At 40.8% G+C, this 21,171-nt stretch overlaps 1 protein-coding gene across 2 annotated transcripts; it reads left to right on the top strand.

The window, feature by feature from the left end:
- Positions 1 to 312: 312 nt before the first annotated feature.
- On the top strand, positions 313 to 20,722 carry faxcb (failed axon connections homolog, metaxin like GST domain containing b). Of its 2 annotated transcripts, XM_034229269.1 has the most exons (7): positions 313 to 920; positions 2,373 to 2,494; positions 7,452 to 7,587; positions 7,816 to 8,012; positions 14,370 to 14,587; positions 16,925 to 17,041; positions 17,554 to 20,722. In XM_034229269.1, the coding sequence occupies exons 1-7, from the start codon at positions 885 to 887 to the stop codon at positions 17,865 to 17,867; spliced, it is 1,140 nt and encodes a 379-aa protein (XP_034085160.1). In that variant the 5' UTR covers positions 313 to 884; the 3' UTR covers positions 17,868 to 20,722. The 2 variants fall into 2 exon arrangements, with proteins under 2 accessions (XP_034085160.1, XP_034085152.1); XM_034229261.1 differs by lacking the exon at positions 313 to 920 and having other exon boundaries at positions 2,041 to 2,494.
- Positions 20,723 to 21,171: the final 449 nt, after the last annotated feature.

The following is a 21,171-nucleotide window of genomic DNA, read 5'->3' as shown; positions in this document are numbered from 1 at the left end:
GAATGGTTACTTGTGTTATTTGACTGTGTAGGAGATATTAAATGTGTCACGAAAAGCTACTGCATTGATTTGTATATAATTAACGTGCAAATTACAAAAAGCTAGAAGAGTTTGAAAGAAAAACAACAATAATCTTTTTTTATCTGGTGCTTCTTCAAATTATTTGAAGAATTTCGAGGTTTGGATTGTTGATGGAAGAAGAAGAAAAAACATAATTGTAAAGGATTAGAGAATTATAAGAGAAATAATCAGATGAATACATAATGAAGATAATACTTATTTAATATGACACACCTCCACCAAGTACAACAGTATAATCCTGCTTGTCCATTAATGCAGTTGGCAATTGTAATCGTATGACATAATGCTACCGGTCACATTGTACATTATCCTGATTACCTTAGATCATTTGATGTATTTATTTTTAATGAACGCCTTTTACATTTACATTACGTTGCATTAGTACTTTAACTAAGTAAACTGAGTACCTCCATCCCCGCTAGTGCCTGCAGTGTACTCTTGTTCCCACACTATTCATCTGTTTACAATAACACACTCTCCTGCTCTAATGCGCGCCCCCTGAATCCGCGGGAGTGCGCACCTAACTTGCAGTAGCCATGGCTGCAGTGAGGGTTTTAAAGTGCACCACCATTCAGTAATACACACCGGTAGTTAATTCCGTTTCGACCTAGACACACTGTCACCTGCTGACTGGGAGCAGACGGGATTTCATTTGGCACCAGGGTGTTCTTTTGTCACCGAAGCTGTTGTAAGCTCCTACAGGATATTTGACTAAATCGTCTTTTCTGGAAGTGTTTCCCCAACACCTCTCTGAATGCTTCACAAACAGATTAAAAGAACGTCAGGTGGATTTCTCCGTCAAGATGAATATCTTCCTACACTTCCGAAGTTGTTCAAGAGTGAGTATACTTTTATTTTGATATAATTCCGATTAAAAGTCTTTTACAGTTGTTGTTGTGTATGCTTTTTGAAAATGCGAATGCTGTTTAATAGACTACATTAACATTAAACGTAACGAATGGATATTGTTTCACCTATAGGCTATATGTACCTATAGTGTTTTTTTTTGTGCCGGTTTTTATCCTCCAAGGTAAACAAACTATCAACAGCAGATATTTTGATGGTGAATAAACTAATTGTCAATTGAGTAGGCTGTCGCATACACAGTTTAATTTCTTATACAAATATAATTTACTTGTCATAAGTGCTGGACGGCGCTGTGTTCCTCCGGGTAGCCACCGTAGCCACTGGTTTCACTGGGACGCAGGGCTCGTCAGGGCGCGGTGTCTCCCCTCCGGAGCAGACAATAGGCCGGCTGCGTCGAGCTGCCAGAGTTTAGCATGCTAACACCGGATGTTGCCAGAGTTCACCTACAAAATAAAAGTGTTAGGATATTACACAGCAATTATTTTTCTCAGACCACAAGCCCCTGGCCTGTTTAATCCTAATTTGTTGACATTTGCTAGTTGTGATGTGATGTACGTTGATGTTATCTTAAAAAGTAGTCTAGCTTCACTTACACATATTAGCTCTTTCTAAGACTTTCATCAGATCTCTTTAATTTACGTCAAAATGACTACTATGACTACTATGGTCAAGGATGAGCTTTAATGCTGAAATAAAACAAAGCTGTTTGAGAGTCCTGCAGAATGATTGAGCATGTCAAGTTTATATAATATAATGATATAAACATGTACGCTGTTGAAAACGGATGATGTACTTAGGATGAATATACAGCATTTACTGGTTGAACACCAGCTTTTAACATATTAACACTTAAATGATTTTTTTTTAAAAACAAGTCACTTAGCTTAAGTTTATTCAACAACGTCTTCAATATTCAAGTCAAGTCAATTGCAAATTAATTGAAAACAATAATAAGTCGCAGTCCTTACACCAGAGAATATCTGTAAAAGGGAAGGAGGAAGTTTCAGTAGTTCAGCAGTGTTTATTTTTGAAAGATGTAACCGGAAGTTAATGTGTTGTATTACCTCATAGCTTGACAATGTTCTCCCAAACCTGCAAGGGAAAGCGGACTGGGTGCTGATCATCAACCTAGGGGAGGGCGCACCGACATGTTTACTCCTAATATTCCAGATACATATTAACCACACAGCCGCCATGCCGTAGAAAACCCGCCGGGCGTTTGGATGAAGCCTAACGGGGACCACAGCGGGGAGGAAGCGGGGTGGCTCTAACCGAGGGAGGGGAGGATGTACTGGGCTGCTGGCTTCGCCTCTTCCCGGCCGTGTGTGGTTGAACTCGGGCGGAATCACAGCCTGCCGCTCGGGCTGTGCGGCTTCGAGCAGCAGCAGTCTTTATATGGCTGTATCATCGCCTTCCCTTTACAGGACTACGGGGGCATTATGTCGGTTCTGGGGTCGGACTCCTGGTGGAAGAAGACCCTTTACATCACCGGGGGGGCCCTGCTGGCTGCTGCAGCCTACCTACTGCATGAGCTGCTCGCCATCAGGTAAGCACCGCCATCACTTCCTTTTATTTAACCTGCTCACAGTGACTTATCGGTGTCATTGGAATGGGTTTGGATAGGCCTATACTCTGAGTGGATATTATGGGAATCCTTCCATAGGATGCCAAGTCTGCAGATCTCGCGGTGGTTGCTGAGGTTTCAGACCTGTTTCCTCCTCCCAAGGACACGACACTAGATGGAGAGAGACCAAATCAAATAAATAAAAAATGAGTCACGCGTCGGCTCATGTGCCACGAGCACCTGAGCGTGAATTCTGCGTGAGATTTACGTAAACATTTTTTTCAAACACCTACATCCACATCCTTATAATAATGATATGAGGGATGGAGAAAGTGATTATCTCCTTTCATAGTGCAGGGAATCCTTGCCTGTCAATGGGGGGATTACTTTGGGAGTAAGTACATCCTGTTGTGTCTCTGCTTTCACTCTCACAGACGTGCAATCACCGCTAAATTGACTTTAACACAGGAGTATCTCCTCTTGCACTTTATGTAGCTCTTGTATCTCCTCTTGCACTTTATGTAGCTCTTGTATCTCCTCTTGCACTTTATGTAGCTTTTGTATTATCTCTTGCACTCGTTGCTGCTACATTGTACTGCCATGTCATAAATACTTGTATATGCTGCTCTCTTGCTCTTTTTGCATATCATGTATTTATTTTTTGCTATGTTTATAAATGTCATGTTCTTATATGTTGTATGTCAGGGACTACGGATGGAAATGAGCTCAAAGCTAAAATCCGGCATATTTACCCTTGAAGCATTATGTGTCTTAAGTGTCCATTAATATGCATTGTCCCTATTCAAATAAACGATTAAAATGAGGCGTGATAGGAGAGTGGATTGGAATGGTTTCAGCACCATGTGTCAGCAGACAGCGACTTTGAATACTTGGATCAGTTTCAGCACCTCAACACAGTGTGTAAAGCTTGTGCAACATGTATTAATAACGTGTTCAGTTACCAGTTTATTAAGTAACTCAATGAAATGCAGTACATGTTATAATGTTCAGATTGAGTTAAAAACGGTTTTATATAAGTTTTGGACACCTGCAAGTATCACAAGTAAAGCTATCTACCAACATGAACTCTAGAATTATTGGTAACCCTTCCCTCAAATATGGAAATTCCCATAAAGCAATGTTATAACAGCAAAGAGAAAATATATCGTGTTGTACAGTGTCAGAAATAACGTTGTCAAGGTATCTGCTCCATAAAAACCGAATCAAGGGGCACATGTTGTATATTGTTATGTTAATACCTACAAATTGTAAGCATTGCAGGATCCGTTTTTTATTCAAAGCATCAATGAGTGTAATTATGTTTGATGGGTTGAATAGGGCACAGCAGTAAAGGGGCAGTTAGTTGGTGTTTCCATGGATTTGTTTTCATCTTTTAAAAGCCTTTGGAGCATTGAGTTGGATGTTTATCATGTTAGAGTTCAGAGAGGCACGGATTGAACTTTGTGGTCATTTTAGAGGCTGTCGTTTAGAGTGTTGCTATACTGAGTCGCATTTCTAGTGTTTTTGCCAATCCGTTTCACTGATGGTAGTCTAAATATTAGAAATATGTTTAATCCTCTGAATTATCAGAAAAGCACTTTTTATTGTTTTTTTTTTTTTATTAGATTTGTACTTAAAGGTGGGGTAGGTAATTTTGGAGAAACCAGCTCGAGTGAGCTAGAATTTGAAAATACACAGCCGGAGAAAATCTGCCACTTCCTTACAGAGCCCCTCCTCCAACACACACGAACGCGCACATGACCAATGAGGGCACGAGATTAGTTTGTGCACAGATGGAAGGCTGACAGGCAGGTAGGCCATCCAGTTACTTTAGCCGGGCCGGCTCAGATGATTGGTCGTGCTTTTTACAGCGTCACAGCTCCCACAGATGACTTTTGTTATGGATTATGGTAAAAGCATTTCATATATTCATTGCTATCGGGATGTTAAGAGCATTCCATGGAATATAACAACAAGTGTTTCTGAAATAAATTACATACCCCACCTTTAAGCTGGCAACTGACTGCATTTTCAAACAATAAAATCCCATAAAAGATTGGAGTTATTTTATACAGTTATAAGAAAAGAAAAAAACTCCCACAAAGAAGAGCTTTGGCCAGTGGTAAAAGATATGCTAAACACACCGGACATGCTCTGTCTGCCTGCACAATGATGCTAATGTCAGGATGTAAAGTCTCCTTTTACCCTTTCCTCTGTGCTGCATACATAACATCTGGAGAGGAACAGGAAGCCACACGGTGGAAATGATATATATATTTAATCTTGTTTTCCCCCTAATGATGTTCAACTGCTTACAAAGCTTTGGCGGGTCATATTTAAGTGTTAAAGTATTGGTAATAGACACATACATAAAGTGTCCATGTTGTGCTCAGGCCCTTTTTATGTCTCTTGATGGTAATTCCAACACACAAACATGACATGCAACAAACAGGAAAAGGGAAAACGTGTTCGTGATCAGTGTAGTTGTTCATCTTTGATCAAATCATCTTTTTTTTTATATCAAACAAACAATTTCCTTTTGATCAAACATCACCTACCAAATGTATTTTTGGCTGGGTGATAATAGTACAGGGATACAGTGACAACTACGTGCATGTTGGCACAGTTGCTCCAGGGACCACAGGGAACACAGCCAGAGAGAAACAAAGAACATCAGTTGAAAAGTTTATTATGGTTTGTGTTCAAACAGCAGGCAAGAGGGATCTATAACATGTCAGAAAATTGTTCAAATGTTTCCCAAAACCCAACAAGTGGGTTGAGTTGTTGACAACAATGTCATATTTTGTCAACAACTCAATTATACTTAGCTTATTGTCATAAAGCAGTACAGAAATCAGAAAATATTTGCATTTAAGGAGCTGGATTAAGAGAATGTTGACTTTATTTTCTGAAATAATAACTCACACGATCAATAGGTTATCAATAGGAGATTCATTTAATTAATCTCCAACATTCAATTCAACAACTAACTGGTGAATCTTTGGAGCTCAACTTTTGTTAATATAATATCTTTAATTTCTGGTTACATTAATATAAGCATGTAACAATTTAGATGACAATTTGAGGGATACATGTACAGCATTGGCTGAAATCCTAATGGCTGAGCACTTTGGATTTATTTGATATATGTTCCTCCAGGACAACACGATGTAGGTCTGCTGCTCAAAGCTACTGTTTGAAAGTGAATGAAGTTAAGCCTCTGCAGTCTCTGAAAATAAAGAAAGGTGTTGACGGGTGGTTGCTCGGGGACTCTGGGACTTACTGCTGTGTCATCACGCTATAATAAACTACAGAGGTTTCCTCTCCTCCTCTCCTCCCTATACGCACCTACACGCACTGCTGGTAAGTTGCAAACTGTATTTCATTGGTACCTGTACTCAGAACAAATACACTACAGTTCATTTCAGTGTAATCTAATCTAGAAGTGACAGCTCTGAGAAGTTAGCATTTGAATCAAAGGATACTTTCACTGGCTTTTAAGTTTGTATCACTCCTCATGTTCCTCTGGGTGTTTACACATAGTCAGCAGCAGGGTTTACAATATCAAACAGATAGTGTTGTGAAGCTGACCGTTGAGCGGCCCAGACCAAGCAAGGAGGCAGAGGCAGAACGTCCAAAATACAACCCGGTGTGGGCATTTATTACACACACACGTATGACACAGCCTCAATCTGCTGTTCACGTGAGCACAGTCACCACAAGGATCTCACACACTACCCAGCCTCCTAACAGACAGGGAAACAGAGCCTAAATACACACACACCCTAATCAACCAATTAGACACAGGTGTGGGGGGGGGGGAGGAGACAACACAGGGCACCAGGTGAACATAATCAGGAGCAACAGAAAAAACGGGAGGGGGAACACTTTTCAAAATAAAAGATATGTGCAATATACAAGGCCCGAAGCAGTCAGTCAACAGTGACGAAGTTACCTTCGTCACAAGTGTATTCCTCCCTGGAGCATCAGCCTTTTCCTGCAAAGAACAATCAATGAAAGCAGGAAACACAACAGAACCAGAGGGGGAAATCCATCAGAGCATCAAACACAGCTTTCTGAGGGAAGTGCTTTTGAATTATACTTGCTGTCAATCAAATCATTCAAAGATATTATTGCCTCATTGGTTTGACAACATGGTTTTTCAGTTGATGTGAAATTAAATAGACTGAGGCATTCACATGGTCTTTGGATGGTCCCATTTCCTGAGTTGGGAAGCCGTTCTTCTGTCGTGTTGTGGTCAAGAGCTTTGGGTTGAATTGAGAACAGCATGGACACTTCAAAGACGATGCGTCTTAGGGCTTTTTTATTACGTTTGTCCAGTATTTTTGGGACAACAAGGAGCCATGAAATGTGTAGCAACTGCTTGGAAACACATTTTCACAACTATTCCAACACCTCACGAGTGCAGTACATTACATGTCACTTGTTAGACGCTTTTATCCAAAGCGACTTACATACTCAGTACTGCGGGCAATCCCCACAGGAGCAATTTGGGGTGAAGTGTCTCAGGGACACAACGACATACTGACTGCAGTGGGGTTTGAACCTGTGACCATCTGATCCGAACACCAACGCACAACCCACTGCACCACACGCCTCCCAGTACAAAGGTCCTATCTCACAATGTTCACTTCCAAGTTCATGTTTCCTCCTCATGATTTGGATTCTCTCCAAAATATTATAGGTTGTTCTTTTGCCCGTGCTTCACCCTTCAATTTAGTTGTGTAAATCGGGCCAGTATTGTTTCAGCAATCATGCTTTTCGACAGACCTGGATAAATGACCTTCATGTCAGGGGTTACAAGAAAAAATTATATGAAGTGTTCTTATACAGTACAGTGGGCATTGCAATCTGAACTGAGAACATCATCTTAAATAGACTGTTTATATATGAAATATATTGTTTTCTTCTTCTGTAGGAAAGAGCAGGAGTTGGACTCTAAAGACGCCATCATCCTCCATCAGTTCTCCAGGCCAAAGAACGGCGTGCCCAGCCTCTCACCCTTCTGCCTCAAACTGGAGACGTACCTGCGCATGGTGGACCTGCCCTACCAGGTGAGGCTCAGCAGAATACATTATAAAAGGGGGACATTTCCCAGAGATCGCCAACTAATCAAAGGACTTTTCTCCGTGACCCTTTCCCCCACGATAATAATTTGTTATTGTAAAATAATGCGTTTTCAAATTTTCTTTGGTCTCTCATGGCTTCCATAAATAACGAGCTAATTGTGTCCAGATTGTCAAATCTTTGATATTCTAATCTGAATCTGTGTCTCTCTGCAGAACTACTTTGATGGGAAGCTGTCGCCTCAGGGTAAGATGCCGTGGATCGAGTACAACCACCAGCAGGCGTCAGGCTCAGAGTTCATCGTGGACTTCCTGGAGGAGATGCTGGGAGTTAACCTCAACGTAAACCTCACCCCTGAGGAGAGAGCTGTGTCCCGAGCTATCACCACCATGGTGGAGGATCACCTGTACTGGTAGGGGACTATGTCATTATGGACAAGTTAAAACTGGGTGTTTGGAAACGTTTAATAAAATATGATTCAAAGGGGACATCTAATTCGGAATACGGGGACATTTCGGTAATTTGATGCAACAGTTTTACTTAAAGGCACAACTAATGCATTGGCTGAATTGAACCTGTATATTTATATTTACATATTAGTTATCGAATGCATATTTTAACACCTAAGCCCAATGTTAAGCAGTATCAGGAACCACCCACACATATCTCACTGAAAAAGAACAATGGAATATTGATTTAAATAATTGTTTGGCTTTTAATTTAATTACAATTATTTTTTAAATAAATAGAAAATATTTATTTTTATATATTCATTTGAATAATTATTTAAATTATTGGTGTTCAATTTTACAGAGGCAAACCCTAATAAAACTATGTTATGTTTGACAAACAAAAGAGCAAAAATAAACTAGAGAATGCAATTCCTGAAGAAATTGCTAGTGGGAATGCTTTATGCTGAAAAGCTGACGCTAAACTGCTATGCTGAAATGTAATGTGAAAGAAGAAAGTGAAGAATTTAGATTGAAATGATACATGAACACTGGGGGCTTGAATGTGTGATGAGAGAAGAAAAGAAAGTAAAAAGGCTTGGAAAAGCAGCAGAATATTCGAACTGCAAACTTTTGAACTAACTTGATGGCGAATGATCTGTCGCCATGCCAACGGCATTTGATGACACCCCATAATACGCTTAGATGCGTTGATGGCAGCATCGTAACCAAACCTGTGAAGTTTTGGGGCGTTTGGAGCAGTTTCACTGAAGTTATGAGAAAACTGTGTTTCATGGTGAGCATTGTGTTGCCGTGGCAACGGCATTTGAAGAAATCTCAAAACTGTCCCGTAGATGTCTTCACGGCTGGACTGTTAGTTGGTGAGATCTCAGATTTGGCGTAGAGCTGTTGAGGCATGGACCGGTGATATACAAGTGAAGATTGGGGGACGATTGGACCGTGTCCATTGGACTTACAGCCTACTTCATTGAAGTCGCATGAAGATTTGTTGAAGTCTGAAGATTCCTCCATTGACTTCAATGTTAAAAATGTGATGTATTATGGGATGTATCTCTGGAATTATGAATGTTATGAATGAGAAAAGTAATAGCAATCGATTCCCGACCGAGCTGAACGTTTTGATGTTTGAACGGAGTTTCTGCGATGTTCAATGCGGGAGGAGAAGAGGGCCAAAATAAGTCGGCGGAATAATAATAATAAACTTTTGGTGCGTAGAATAACAGTTAGTGGCCATCCTAAATAATAATGAATAGGATTAAAAAAATTAAGAACACACAACTAAATTAATATATAAAAAAATAAGGAAAAGTATGTTTAAAAAAAAATTCAATATGAAAATACTCATCGACATGGTGTGACCAAACCTAATGACTGTAGCTCTTCAGATTGCATATAAGGAGATTTAAAGCTTAGATTCAGTGTTATTTACTTTTTAGACATTATTCATGCAGCCTTACAGCTCAAGCTGTCTCTACCCTCAACATCAGCAGTGTGTTGTCAGCCATGCCTGCCGTGGTGAGTCACTCCTGAGCCTCTGGGTGAGAAGCTGCTGCTAGGAAATCATTCACCACCCCTCCTTCCCCACACAGGCTCTGTTTTCCATTACCTAAAAGCTCCATCCATCTTTGCTACACACACACACACACACACACACACACACACACACACACACACACACACACACACACACACACACACACACACACACACACACACACACACACACACACACACACACACACACACACACACACACACAAAGTCTCACTGATCATGTGTTCCACTTGCCTCTGTTTCATATTGCGGTAAACTGTAAGGAAAGAGTGTGAATTGAGGTTGTGACATGAATGTGTAAAATAGCCTATAGATGTGAAATTGCAACTTGTGCGTGATGTAAACAATGATTTCTTTCTCCCAAGCTTTAGAGGTCATGCATACATCCTCCCTCTCTGTGTCGCCTCCTCGTTCTTTTCTCTGCTCCTCCGCCCACCCTGTGTGCCCATGTTTAGACCCACTTATAGACCTATTGATTGAATTATTTATGTCAGGAAAGGGCAATCTAGCAGCTTGGTTGCTCTCTGAAGGGCTAGCTTCTGGCCAGAGGCACTAACCGAGTGTTCGGTCATACAGTACACACTCTGTTTTCCTCCTGCACTTCTGATCGATGCTGCTATAAAAACAAGATAACAGGAAACTGAAGAACAAGCAGCCTCTGTGCTTTATACTCTGTCCACCTTTGCTGTCTAAAGGGTGGTATGGATTTTTTTGAAGTGGGGTTATATGAGGTATCGGCAGCAAAAAGTCTGCCTAAAAAAAGTCAATATCAGTTTAAATGTATGCTATTTTTAGAATATTTTCACCACTTAACCAGACAGCCCTTTTCGAGATATTATCTATGCTCTTTTCAACGGCACCAGACTCCATTGACAAAAACAGTCATTTTACTTCACAAAACAAAGGAGCTGCTGGTCTACCCTTGTCTCGATCAGTTTGTTTGTGTTGTGTGATGTTGGTATTTCTAATGGTAAGTTCAAAATACAGAAGTCACACAATAACACAAACAAATGTTCTGTTTGAGGCAGCGTGAGACCAGCAGCTTCTGGGCTCTGCAAGGTAAATTCACTGTTTTTTGTCAATGAATTCTGGTGGGGCTTTAAATTGGTAGAAATATTACAGCTTATTTTCATGTTGTTTCTGCCGGATGTTTAAATAAACATGCAAATGTTAGCTAACATGTTCATCTACAACATTATGAGGTACTAGTTTTACAGCTTCCACTATCACAGTGGCCAAAATGGTCATGTAATTCAACAGAGGATTAAATAGGACCATTTCTATCCCCAACAATTCAATAAATTAGTTTTTTTCAAGCCTTTTATTATTTGAACACTAAAAAATCCAAGACTGAATGCACTTCTGATGAGTCAGTAAAATGATTCATCTTGTCTTTAAAATCAGCTTATGACTTTGAGAAAAGATGGTTATAACAGTAAGAATACTACTAATGCTCTTTATCATCAACTTGTGAGTCACAACCTTAAGTGGGAAACATACTGACTGAAAGGCCAAAACAATGATTTCATGCTTCCATTGTCTACCCCCTCAAAAATGACTGACCTCATCTTAATTATATATTTGAATCTGCTAAGAAGGGCTTTTTTCTAATCATGAAACAAAGGACTGTATATCCTCTTGGGACAACAGATCAGATAATGTAACAGGAAGTAATGTATGGCCCTGGATGGTCACCACTCCCAGATGTAATGTAGGTCAGATGCTTAAATTCAATTTGCATTGAGCGCCTTGTCTACCAGAGTGATGGAGAAGAGTGCAGGCCAGAGGCAGACGCTGCTCTGCAGTCGCATAACGGCGCAGGGGTCAGCCACTGCCGGCAGAATTACAACATAAAGCTTTCAGGCGTGCAGACGATCTGTGAGAGAAGATCAGTGTATTTCCTACGAAGTAACGGGAGAGAGTGTGTAAGGATATAGCATCTTAATCTTATTAGTGTCTACACGCACAGGCAGCTCGGCTGGAAAAACAACACATGTGTACCACACATCAGAGACACCTGCACTATCAGTAGATTCGACATTCAAATGATTTGTTACAGCGTAGTTTTGGCAATGAAAATCTTAAAGGGGCCCTATTATGCTTATATCCAGGTTTCATATTTGTATTGTGTTCCTTTACTTTGACATGTTTCCATGCTTTAATGTTCAAAAAGGTCTTTATTTGCTGCTGCAGCAGCTCTTTTCACCCTCTGTCTGATGATGTCCCGCCTCTGAGCCTTTCACATACAATGGGTGTTTCTCAATGTCGAGGAAGGCTCCTCTAGAGCCACTATTTCAAGCATACTACGTCATCGAGTCCCGCCGAAGGACTGTTCCAATGTACAGCATACTTGGAATTCTACCGAGGCTGGCGTACTTCGTAACGAGACATTTCGAGGCTGCACATGTGTAGACTCTGCGGTCTTAAAATCCCCACAATGCTTTGCGCACGGACCAATTTCCAAATCTTTGGTGGAAATCGCGCTCCATTTAAGGCGGGGCCTCCCATATGACGCACACCTGTTAGCCTGTTCCACAATTCTTCGTTTTCCGAGGCTAGGAAGGATTCTTGCCTCGCTTCTGAAGCAAGTGACTCGGAAGACGTGCTACCAAGCAAGCGTCCTCGACATTGAGAAACACCCAATGTGTTGGAGTGCTAGCCAATAGAAGCGTAAGTGTTACATAGTGATGTCACTATGTTACAGAACTAAACAAAGGAGTCCAATTCAGGCAGGGGGGGGGGAGTGTGTGGGAGAGAAACTCCCCCTGGAGGGATTTTAGCCTTTGTGGACCATTTACATGCAAAGAAAAAACCTTTATAACACACTAAGGTGGACTACAGGAAAGGTAGTAAGTAAGTCTCAGGCTCCTCCAACAATAAATACATCATACAATCTACTTAAAGACATAAAATAGTACAAGAGAATGGTGCAAAAGTAATTCAGAAACTGTAAACATATATTTTCCTTACTTAAGTAAGCTCAATCCCTTGTCAACTGCCTACAGGACATAAAAAACTGGATGTCATCAAACCTGCTCAAAATCAACAGCAATAAAACAGAGCTCATGATTGTGGCTCCCAAGACGCAGCTCCAGAAGGTTGGAGACCTGCTTCTCTCCATTGACGGCTGCTCTATCTCCCCGTCCACTGAAGTCCGCAACCTGGGAGTCATCCTGGACACCACCCTCTCTTTCCAGGCGCATGTCAAAGCTGTCACCAAATCCGCCTTCTACCACCTAAAAAACATTGCCAGAATCCGGCCTTCTCTCTCTGACTCTGTGGCAGAAACCCTGGTACACGCCTTCATTACATCCCGTCTGGACTATTGCAATGGAGTCCTGTCCGGGGTTCCCAGCAAAACCCTGGATAGGCTCCAATACGTCCAGAACTCTGCCGCCAGGCTTCTCACCCACACCAAGCCATGGCACCATATCACCCCCACCCTCATCCACCTACATTGGCTGCCGGTCAAGTCCCGGATTCAATACAAAACACTCATCCTCACGTACAAGTCCCTCCATACCCTCGCCCCCCAGTACTTATCGGACCTCCTCCATCCCTACACCCCTTCTCGGAGTCTGCGGTCCTCAGACACGGGCCTGCTCTCCATCCCCCGCTCTCGCCTCCGTACTGTTGGTGACAGGGCATTCAGTGTTGCGGCCCCCACCCTCTGGAATGCACTTCCTGCCGAGATCCGTAATGCTGCCTCCCTGGACATCTTCAAATTATCACTAAAAACACACCTGTTCACCCTGGCCTTCGGGCCCCAGCCCTTTTCTGGTCCCCTGGCTTCCTTTATTTATTTCTTTGGTTTGCCTGTTGATTGTCTGTTTGTTTTGTTTGTCCACCATGTACAGCGACCTTGGGTCCCTTGAAAGGCGCTATATTAATATCATTTATTATTATTATTTATTATTAAGTAGGTGAATACACTTCACAGGCTTATGTGTATAATTAAGATAAAACAACTGTCTCCTAGGTTACCATTTTCAATGGTCTCAAATGAGACGAAGTGGTTAATGAAAAGCAGAGCTAAAGAGGGATTTTAAGGATTTGAGTTGGGCTTGTTTGCACACAGAGACTGGATCTGTCTGTCGGCTGCTGTGAGACAAATCTCTTCCTTCTGTTTCCTATTTTTTCATTTGAACACAAGCAAAACAGACTCTGACTGACTCAACAAAGCAATGCAGCTTGAGTTTTTCCAGTTCAAATCTGTAACGGAGTTCCTGGGATGCTTTCACAGTCACCGTTTCCTCTCTTACATGCAGCCTGACAGTTTAAAGGGCTGGATGTATGATGCTGTCTTCCTGTGAGCAATATAGCTGATAAACGGGAAGTGGTAGTGTACTTTATTGATTAGGACGAGGTTATTATCAATAGACATAAAGCTTTGTTGGTTGTAGGGCATGGGATAAACCTCTAAATACGTCACTTCCTTTTTTCCCGAGCCACAATTTATTAGGACGTGTTTGGCGTAAAGAATGGAATTTCCTCTTTTGCATAATTGAGGAAAGGAATCACATAGCAACTCATCCACTTTATTACAAATAATGTTGGATGGATTGCTCTCTACATCCATATCACATCTCCATAAAACAAAAGATTCTTGTTTTTAAATATTTCTGTGGTGGTTTTATATATTTATGATCTGTGATATAAAGAAGTTTGATGCTAGACTCATCCATTTTCTGACACCGTTCACAATGTGATGTAAACACCATGTTGTGTGCTTTGTGTTCTGTCAGGACGATAGCCTACTGTCAGTGGGTGGACAACGTAGATGAAACGCAGAAGCTTCTGTCGATGACCGGCCCCCTGAGCGACACCCTGAAGTGGCTGCTGAGCCACATGAACGGCAGCATGGTGCGCAGGGAGATGTACGGCCATGGCATCGGACGCTTCTCTAAGGAGGAGGTCTACACACTGATGGAGAAGGACATGAGGACGCTGGCCACACTGTTAGGTAGGAAGAGGGCCATGTGTTTTGATTAGCATTCTCTATGGCTTTTACCCCTTACGTCATCAACTGTATGAGAAGGGCTTACCCCAACTCTGTTATGTAATTTGATAAAAAAGCGGCTGTTTTTTTTTTATCTGGGATAACAGAATGATAGTACAGTACACATCTGTAGCCGTTGGTACAGTTCTCTTTATAATAGGACTGGATGGTCATATGTATTATTCAGAAACTCAGTCCATTGGATAGTTGTTGTGAAATTTGTCAACCTTTCCAGAACAGTTGTTATGTGATTGTTATGTTACATTCAGGTAATCAGAATTAAATAAAAGTGACAGCGGAAAGCTAATTTAGTCACAGGAAGTTGTATGTAAAAGTAAACATCTATATCGAGCTAATGTATTACTGCATTGCCAAGTCATCATGACCAAAGGAAAATTGTCGGATCATTATCGAAGTCTAATGTGGCCTATTGCAGAATTAGTATTGATGATTCATGGACCCTCACAAGTTATTTCAAATATATATGCACAATGAAATATTATACAATGAAAAGGCACATTTAATAATGTGAATAACTAAATAACATATACAGCTATGGAAGAAGAGAGACCACTGCAAAATGATCAGTTTCTCTGGTTTTACTTTTTATTGGTAGGTCTATGTGTTTGGGTAAACTACTAACTACATTTCTCTGTGTTGGAATTAAACAGATACTGTAGTGTAAGGGAATGGCTGCCATACATGTAGAGATTGAGATTTAAGAAACTTAATTTGTTTACAGAGCTGTATGTCCTGGAAATAATGCATTTACTTTCCTTGTAGACAAAATACCAATATCATTTTCACTTTATCTAAACAGAACATCTCTGTCTTTCCCTGTGTTTGTAGGCTACTTAGTGAGGTATAGCAGAGATAAATGAAAACAGGAAAGTTCTGGATGTCAGCCACAGGGATAAGATATCAGTGCTCAGATGGAAACAAAGAGCCAGATGCTTGAAAGAAAAGTGATTTACATCGATCTGTTTGTACCATTTCAACAGAAGACCACTTGTTATTCTATGAAAGCATCAGTACACTTAGCTTCTGTTTTGCTTTCCTGACTCATGAGTGTGAGTATAAAATGTTTTGCTGCTGCCAAAAGTGTAGCTCTTCCAGTTTCATGATGAAATTCGTTTATTTTAAAGTGTGTATAATTCGCTGAACAAGCAGGGAAGGAGAAGCTAATAGATTTAGCATACACCGTATCTTTGATTGATTGATTGATTGATTGAAAAGTTTATTAACAGCTTGTATATTGGGTACAGTACAGTACAGCTCAAATCTAAGGCCACACAAACTCAAAAAATCAAATATGTAGGCTATAACTGGCCATACTGTTCTGTCTCTGTATTGTTAACATTCTTTACACGTTTATTTTAACAAAATGTATGATATATTTCAGTGTTTTTTAATGTCTTGGAAGGTGATGCCCAACCAGGGTTAGCCTAATTATATCCCTCTTTTTACATTTGTATACTTAGAACTATTGTTAAGCAGCTCAACTAATATAAAGAAAGGAACGTTCTATACAGTAGGCTATATTTTAATGAACAATCCGCATATTGGTGTTTAGGAAGGAACTACTATGAAGATAAAACCTTCTTAAATGTTTATGCTTACTACTAACCTACTGTGTTGTAACACCCTAGCTAATTTAAGTTAGCTAGCTAGAAGAAAGGTTAAAATAGCAAGCTAAAAGTAATGGATAGGATTAATAGTTAGCTAAGGGAGAATCATCTTTTTAAATAATTAGCAAACATGTATAATGTAACCTACTGAAATATGTACCTCAAATAAATGGATGAACAAGCTGGTTAGCTAGCAAAAATAATGCTTGAGCAACAGTTGCTAGCTAGCAACAGAACAGAAACGGCTAGCGAAAAAGTAATGGGCAAACTGTTGAAATTATAAGCTAAACAGTAATGCATACCATTGATATAAATACCAAAAAGAAATGGATAAACAGAAATAGCAAGCTAAAAGGATAAATGGTTGAATTAGCTCAAAGTCATGGATAAAAGGTTGAGTTAGTTAAAGTAAAAATAGTTGAGTTAGCTAAAAGTCATGGATAAATGGTTGAAAGATCTAGCTTCTGCTACTCCAAGAGCTAGTAGGAAATTAAATTGTTAGAAAATCAACAATGTATTTTTTGTTACTCAACCAGCTGGTGCCAATCAAACACCTTTAACTTTTCTATATATATTTTTTATTTTGAATCCAAAAAGTTTAAAGCAATGTTTATTTTATTTCAAACACTACTAATTATTATGCTCCATCATTTCAAATGTCTCTGTCCCACAGGAGATAAAAAATACTTCATGGGCTCTAAGATGTCCACATTAGATGCTACAGTGTTTGGGCATCTAGCCCAGGCTATGTGGACTCTTCCTGGGACACGACCAGAACAACTCATCAAAGGTCAGTGGATCTGTGGAGTGCTCTGCATATTAACTGGAGATATTGTTGCTTTAGTTTGAGCTTCACTATTACCCTGTGTTGCAGTATATAAGCTTGACTTCAAGATAAACATGTCACTTGCATATTTCCCAAGTGGTTTGTCATAGATGTATTTGTATGTTCAGCCAGTAGATGGCAGTGATATTATACTGTAATGCAGTGATGCTGATAGGCTTTGATTGTTGCACTGATGAGGGAACACTCGGGTCTCTTATCTTTTCCGAGAGCAAAATCAGAGCTTGTAATGTCACAAATGAGGGTTCCTCGCTGTTGCTTTGATACACACTTTCTGAAAGCACTTATCATAAAAAGATAGCACGTAATTATGTCTCTGGAAGTATCCCAGATGTATTGTCTTCCTCTTTGTCAGACTCAAAATGTCAGTAAGCACCATGCAGTGATACCTCCTGATGGTTTAGCTGTATCTGTAAAAGCTTGTTCTCGTAAACCTGCTGTGTCTTTTGTCTTTACAGGAGAGTTGATCAACCTGGCCATGTTCTGCGAGCGGATGCGGAGGAGGTTCTGGCCCGAGTGGTTTGTGGAGGTGGAAGATTTTTATTTTGAAGGAGAGAGTGAGAGCAGTGGCTCCCCTACAGGCCTGCTGGACTTTGGCCTCTTCTCCAGGACTAACACTCTTGACGACAGCGACGCCAGCAGCCACTCAGGCGGACACTCACACACGCACTCGCCCAAATCTGACCACTCACTCTTTGACTCGGACGTGGGCACGGGATCCGAAAATGACATTCAGCTTAAAGAGGAGTTAATTCCCGACCTTGAGGTTTGACCTGAGGATGGTCGTGATTGGCTGACAGGAGACGATGCATAGTTAGTTTTAAAAATCTGGACAGGTTGCCAGACTCTCACGGCTGAAGAAATGACTCCTCAACCTCTGATACCCAAAATAATGAACCTTCCTGATGGACCCCCTGGGTATTAATATGTAGTGCATACAAACTGAACCCCATAACACTAATACTGTATGCTTTGCCCCTCTCTGTAACATCAGAACTGTCCCCGCGGCAGTTCCTCTTTGCCTTATTTGTCTCATCCTAAGACGCAGAAGCTTGTGCGAAAGGTTAACACGGAAGAAATGTCTCATCGAGTGAAAAGTGCGGCGTCGACCAAGGAGCGGTGTATTCATGACAGGCGTCACCTCACTTGCTATGAAACGATGCAACTAATCACCACACCGCCACGTGTCCTAACGCACAAACCCACTGAAACGGGTGGAGATCGATCATGTGACTGACAAGAACAGCTGCCGTTAACCATCTGTGTGCGAGAGAGGAAACACAGATGAGTCCGTGCTTTAGATTGATCCTCGTGTCATTCCCTTTGTGCTACTGTATGTGGGAAGAAAACCACAACCTTAGTAGTAGTCCAATGGAATAGAAACAAGAATGAAAAAGAAGCAGTTTTGTGCCTATTTGATTTAATGGGTATTATCCTTATTTCTCCCGATTTAGTTATCATTTGCTTGCACTTTGTTGTTGGAGGAAATCCGAATATTGATTTTAATCTTCTTGATTTCAGCAAAACGCTGTAGTTGGTATATTACACCACTAGATGGAGTCAGTAGTCAGCCTGTGTTCAACAAGGTCATTCCACCCTCCCAATAACACAGCAGGAATTCCTCCTACAGTCCAAAACTTTAATGTTTCATTCATAATAACTTGTCAGCCTGCAGGTTAAATATGTATGCATACTTACAAATCAGCCTTAGTTCTTTCAGACTAAAGAAATGAGGGGGATATAGTCTGCAGCAGCTTTTTCTTGTGATATAATTTATTATCAGTGCCACTTTATTATTTCTATATGATCCAATGTGACAAATATATATATTTTTTGTTAAACTTTGTTTTCCTATTGCTCTCAAAGAGAGACTTTATTTTGCACAAGTAGAAATGTATTTTCACCTTAATGGGAGCAATCTGGAGGAAGGCAGAGGACAGTGTAAGACAATTGAATGGGAAATGTGTATATCAGCAGTACAGGACGCTGGGTGTCTGGATCATGATTGTGTATGTGAGATTTACTGTGTGTGAATGTCAGGTGATAAAGTCCGCGCAGAGACAGTCAGAATACCAAATCAACGGAACATTGCTAGTCTAAAAACGAGCAAAACTGGGTATTTAATGGACCAAAATGTCTCGGGAAGCATTTACTTTTGTAAGTAAGTGCTCGTAATGGCAATATGATTGCTGTAAAAAGAATGTGGTGCGTTTAGAGTAGATGCAACTAATGTTTAAAAGAGTCAGTTCACCCAAATAAAGAAAAACGTCCTTACTTTAAGCATCCATGCCATGCAGATAGTTTTGTTTTAATTTTTACATGTTTTAAGATGTACTGTATGTGTCTATAGGATTGCTGCCTCAACAGTTTTTACAAGTGCAGCCTGTACAATTGAGTTGATTAATCACTATTGTATTTATTGTGTTAGTCTTGCAGCCCTTCTAATTTGAGGATTTCATTTATTTATTTTTTTATAAAAATAAAACTAACATTAAAGAGGCCCTATTATGCTTTTGGGGGGCGTTCCCTTCCTGGTGTGTGGTATATAGGTTTGTGTGCAAGTAAATAGTCTGCAAAGGCTAAACTCTCAAAGTTCAGAGGGAGTATCTCCCCCACACACGCCCCCCTCTCGCGCTTTTTTCATGTGATTTGCCTAGGGGCGGGACATCTCTTAGCGGTTGACCAATCACAACTGAGTCGGCCAGCTAACCAATCAGAGCAGACTGGGCTCTGGTTTCAGACCGAGGATGAAAATACCTTTTTGAACATTAAAGCATGGAAACACGTGAAAATATGAACCTGGAAATGAGAATAATAGGGCCCTCTTAAGTAACAGTTTCAATGGAGGACTTTTACTTTGAGTGAAGTATTTCTGTGTGGTTTTTGTACTTAAACTAATCAAATCTGAATACTTCCTACATTACTGATGACTAGTTAGTGACCATAATGGATCATTTATCTGCAAAAAAGGGAGACTCGTCAGGAGCCGGCGGAGGGCAAAAAGCAATAGCAAAGAAGTATATAGATAAAACAATATCATCAGGTGGCAAGAAACACGCATTCGAATGAATGCTAATGTTGCTCTGTGTCTGCTAGATGTAACTGTTTGCTAACAAGTTCTTCATGTGAATTTCAAAATAAGACTCTGCATGGCTACATACCACTTGGGATAGCTTTTAGCAGTTTGGGTGAACTGCAAATGAAAAGCCTGGTATATAGATAGGTGAGTTAGTGACAGAAGGCCAGAGTTTGATACTTACATTCCTGAGACAACCTTCTTCCATTGGGTCGACCCACCCCCTCCGGACTGCGATTTCACTCGCCTCATCTAGTTGGGTCATCGTATACAGTTTGACCACTTTAATCAAGCCATATTAAAAGTAACTGTCTTGTTATTGGAACATGTCATAGCATTACTGCTGGGGTAATGTGCATTATTGTATGTGTGACAAAGTGTACCATACTGTGTGTAGAGCTGACTGACTGATCAAACTACCTATGGCTGTGCAGTCATAAAGGACGGAGCGACTGGGGGATTTCAATAAAGAATAGCTGTGACAATTTTAAACAAGAGTTTAATTTGCATTCTTATTATGTGTCTCGGGTTAATAAAATGTGTTGATGTCAGCTTTGACGCCGCTTTATTGAGCTCTGCACTGTAGTTTAATAATCGTGATAGCCCACAGATCGTGTTATATTGTGTCTTGTGTGTGTGTGTGGGTGTGTGTTCTCAATCAGGCTAACACGTTGCAATCATCGAGATGCGGAGGGTTGCTGATTAAGACTCTGCCAGCTGCTGGAGGCGAGACAACAGGAGGAGAGAGGAGCAGCATGAAGAAAAGTTACAGGAGAATAAATGAGGGAAGGATAGGAGGAACTTGAGCCAGGGCAAAGAGGCAAAACAAGAGCAAGAGGAGAAGGAGGGATAAAGAGGAGGAGGAAGAGCAGCTGGTGGAGAGGAGAGAAGGGGTGAAGAGGCCAGAGCTGAGGAGTGAGAGAAGTCATCAGGGAGGAGAGAAGGAGCACCATGAGTCTTTGGAGGGGAGACGTGAGGAGAAAGGAGGCAGCAGAAGGGA

Source organism: Gymnodraco acuticeps, unplaced genomic scaffold, assembly GCF_902827175.1.
Source record: "Gymnodraco acuticeps unplaced genomic scaffold, fGymAcu1.1, whole genome shotgun sequence".
NCBI classification, from domain to species: domain Eukaryota; kingdom Metazoa; phylum Chordata; class Actinopteri; order Perciformes; family Bathydraconidae; genus Gymnodraco; species Gymnodraco acuticeps.
Note: the sequence above shows the minus strand (reverse complement) of the source record. Positions and strands in the feature narration are given on the sequence as shown.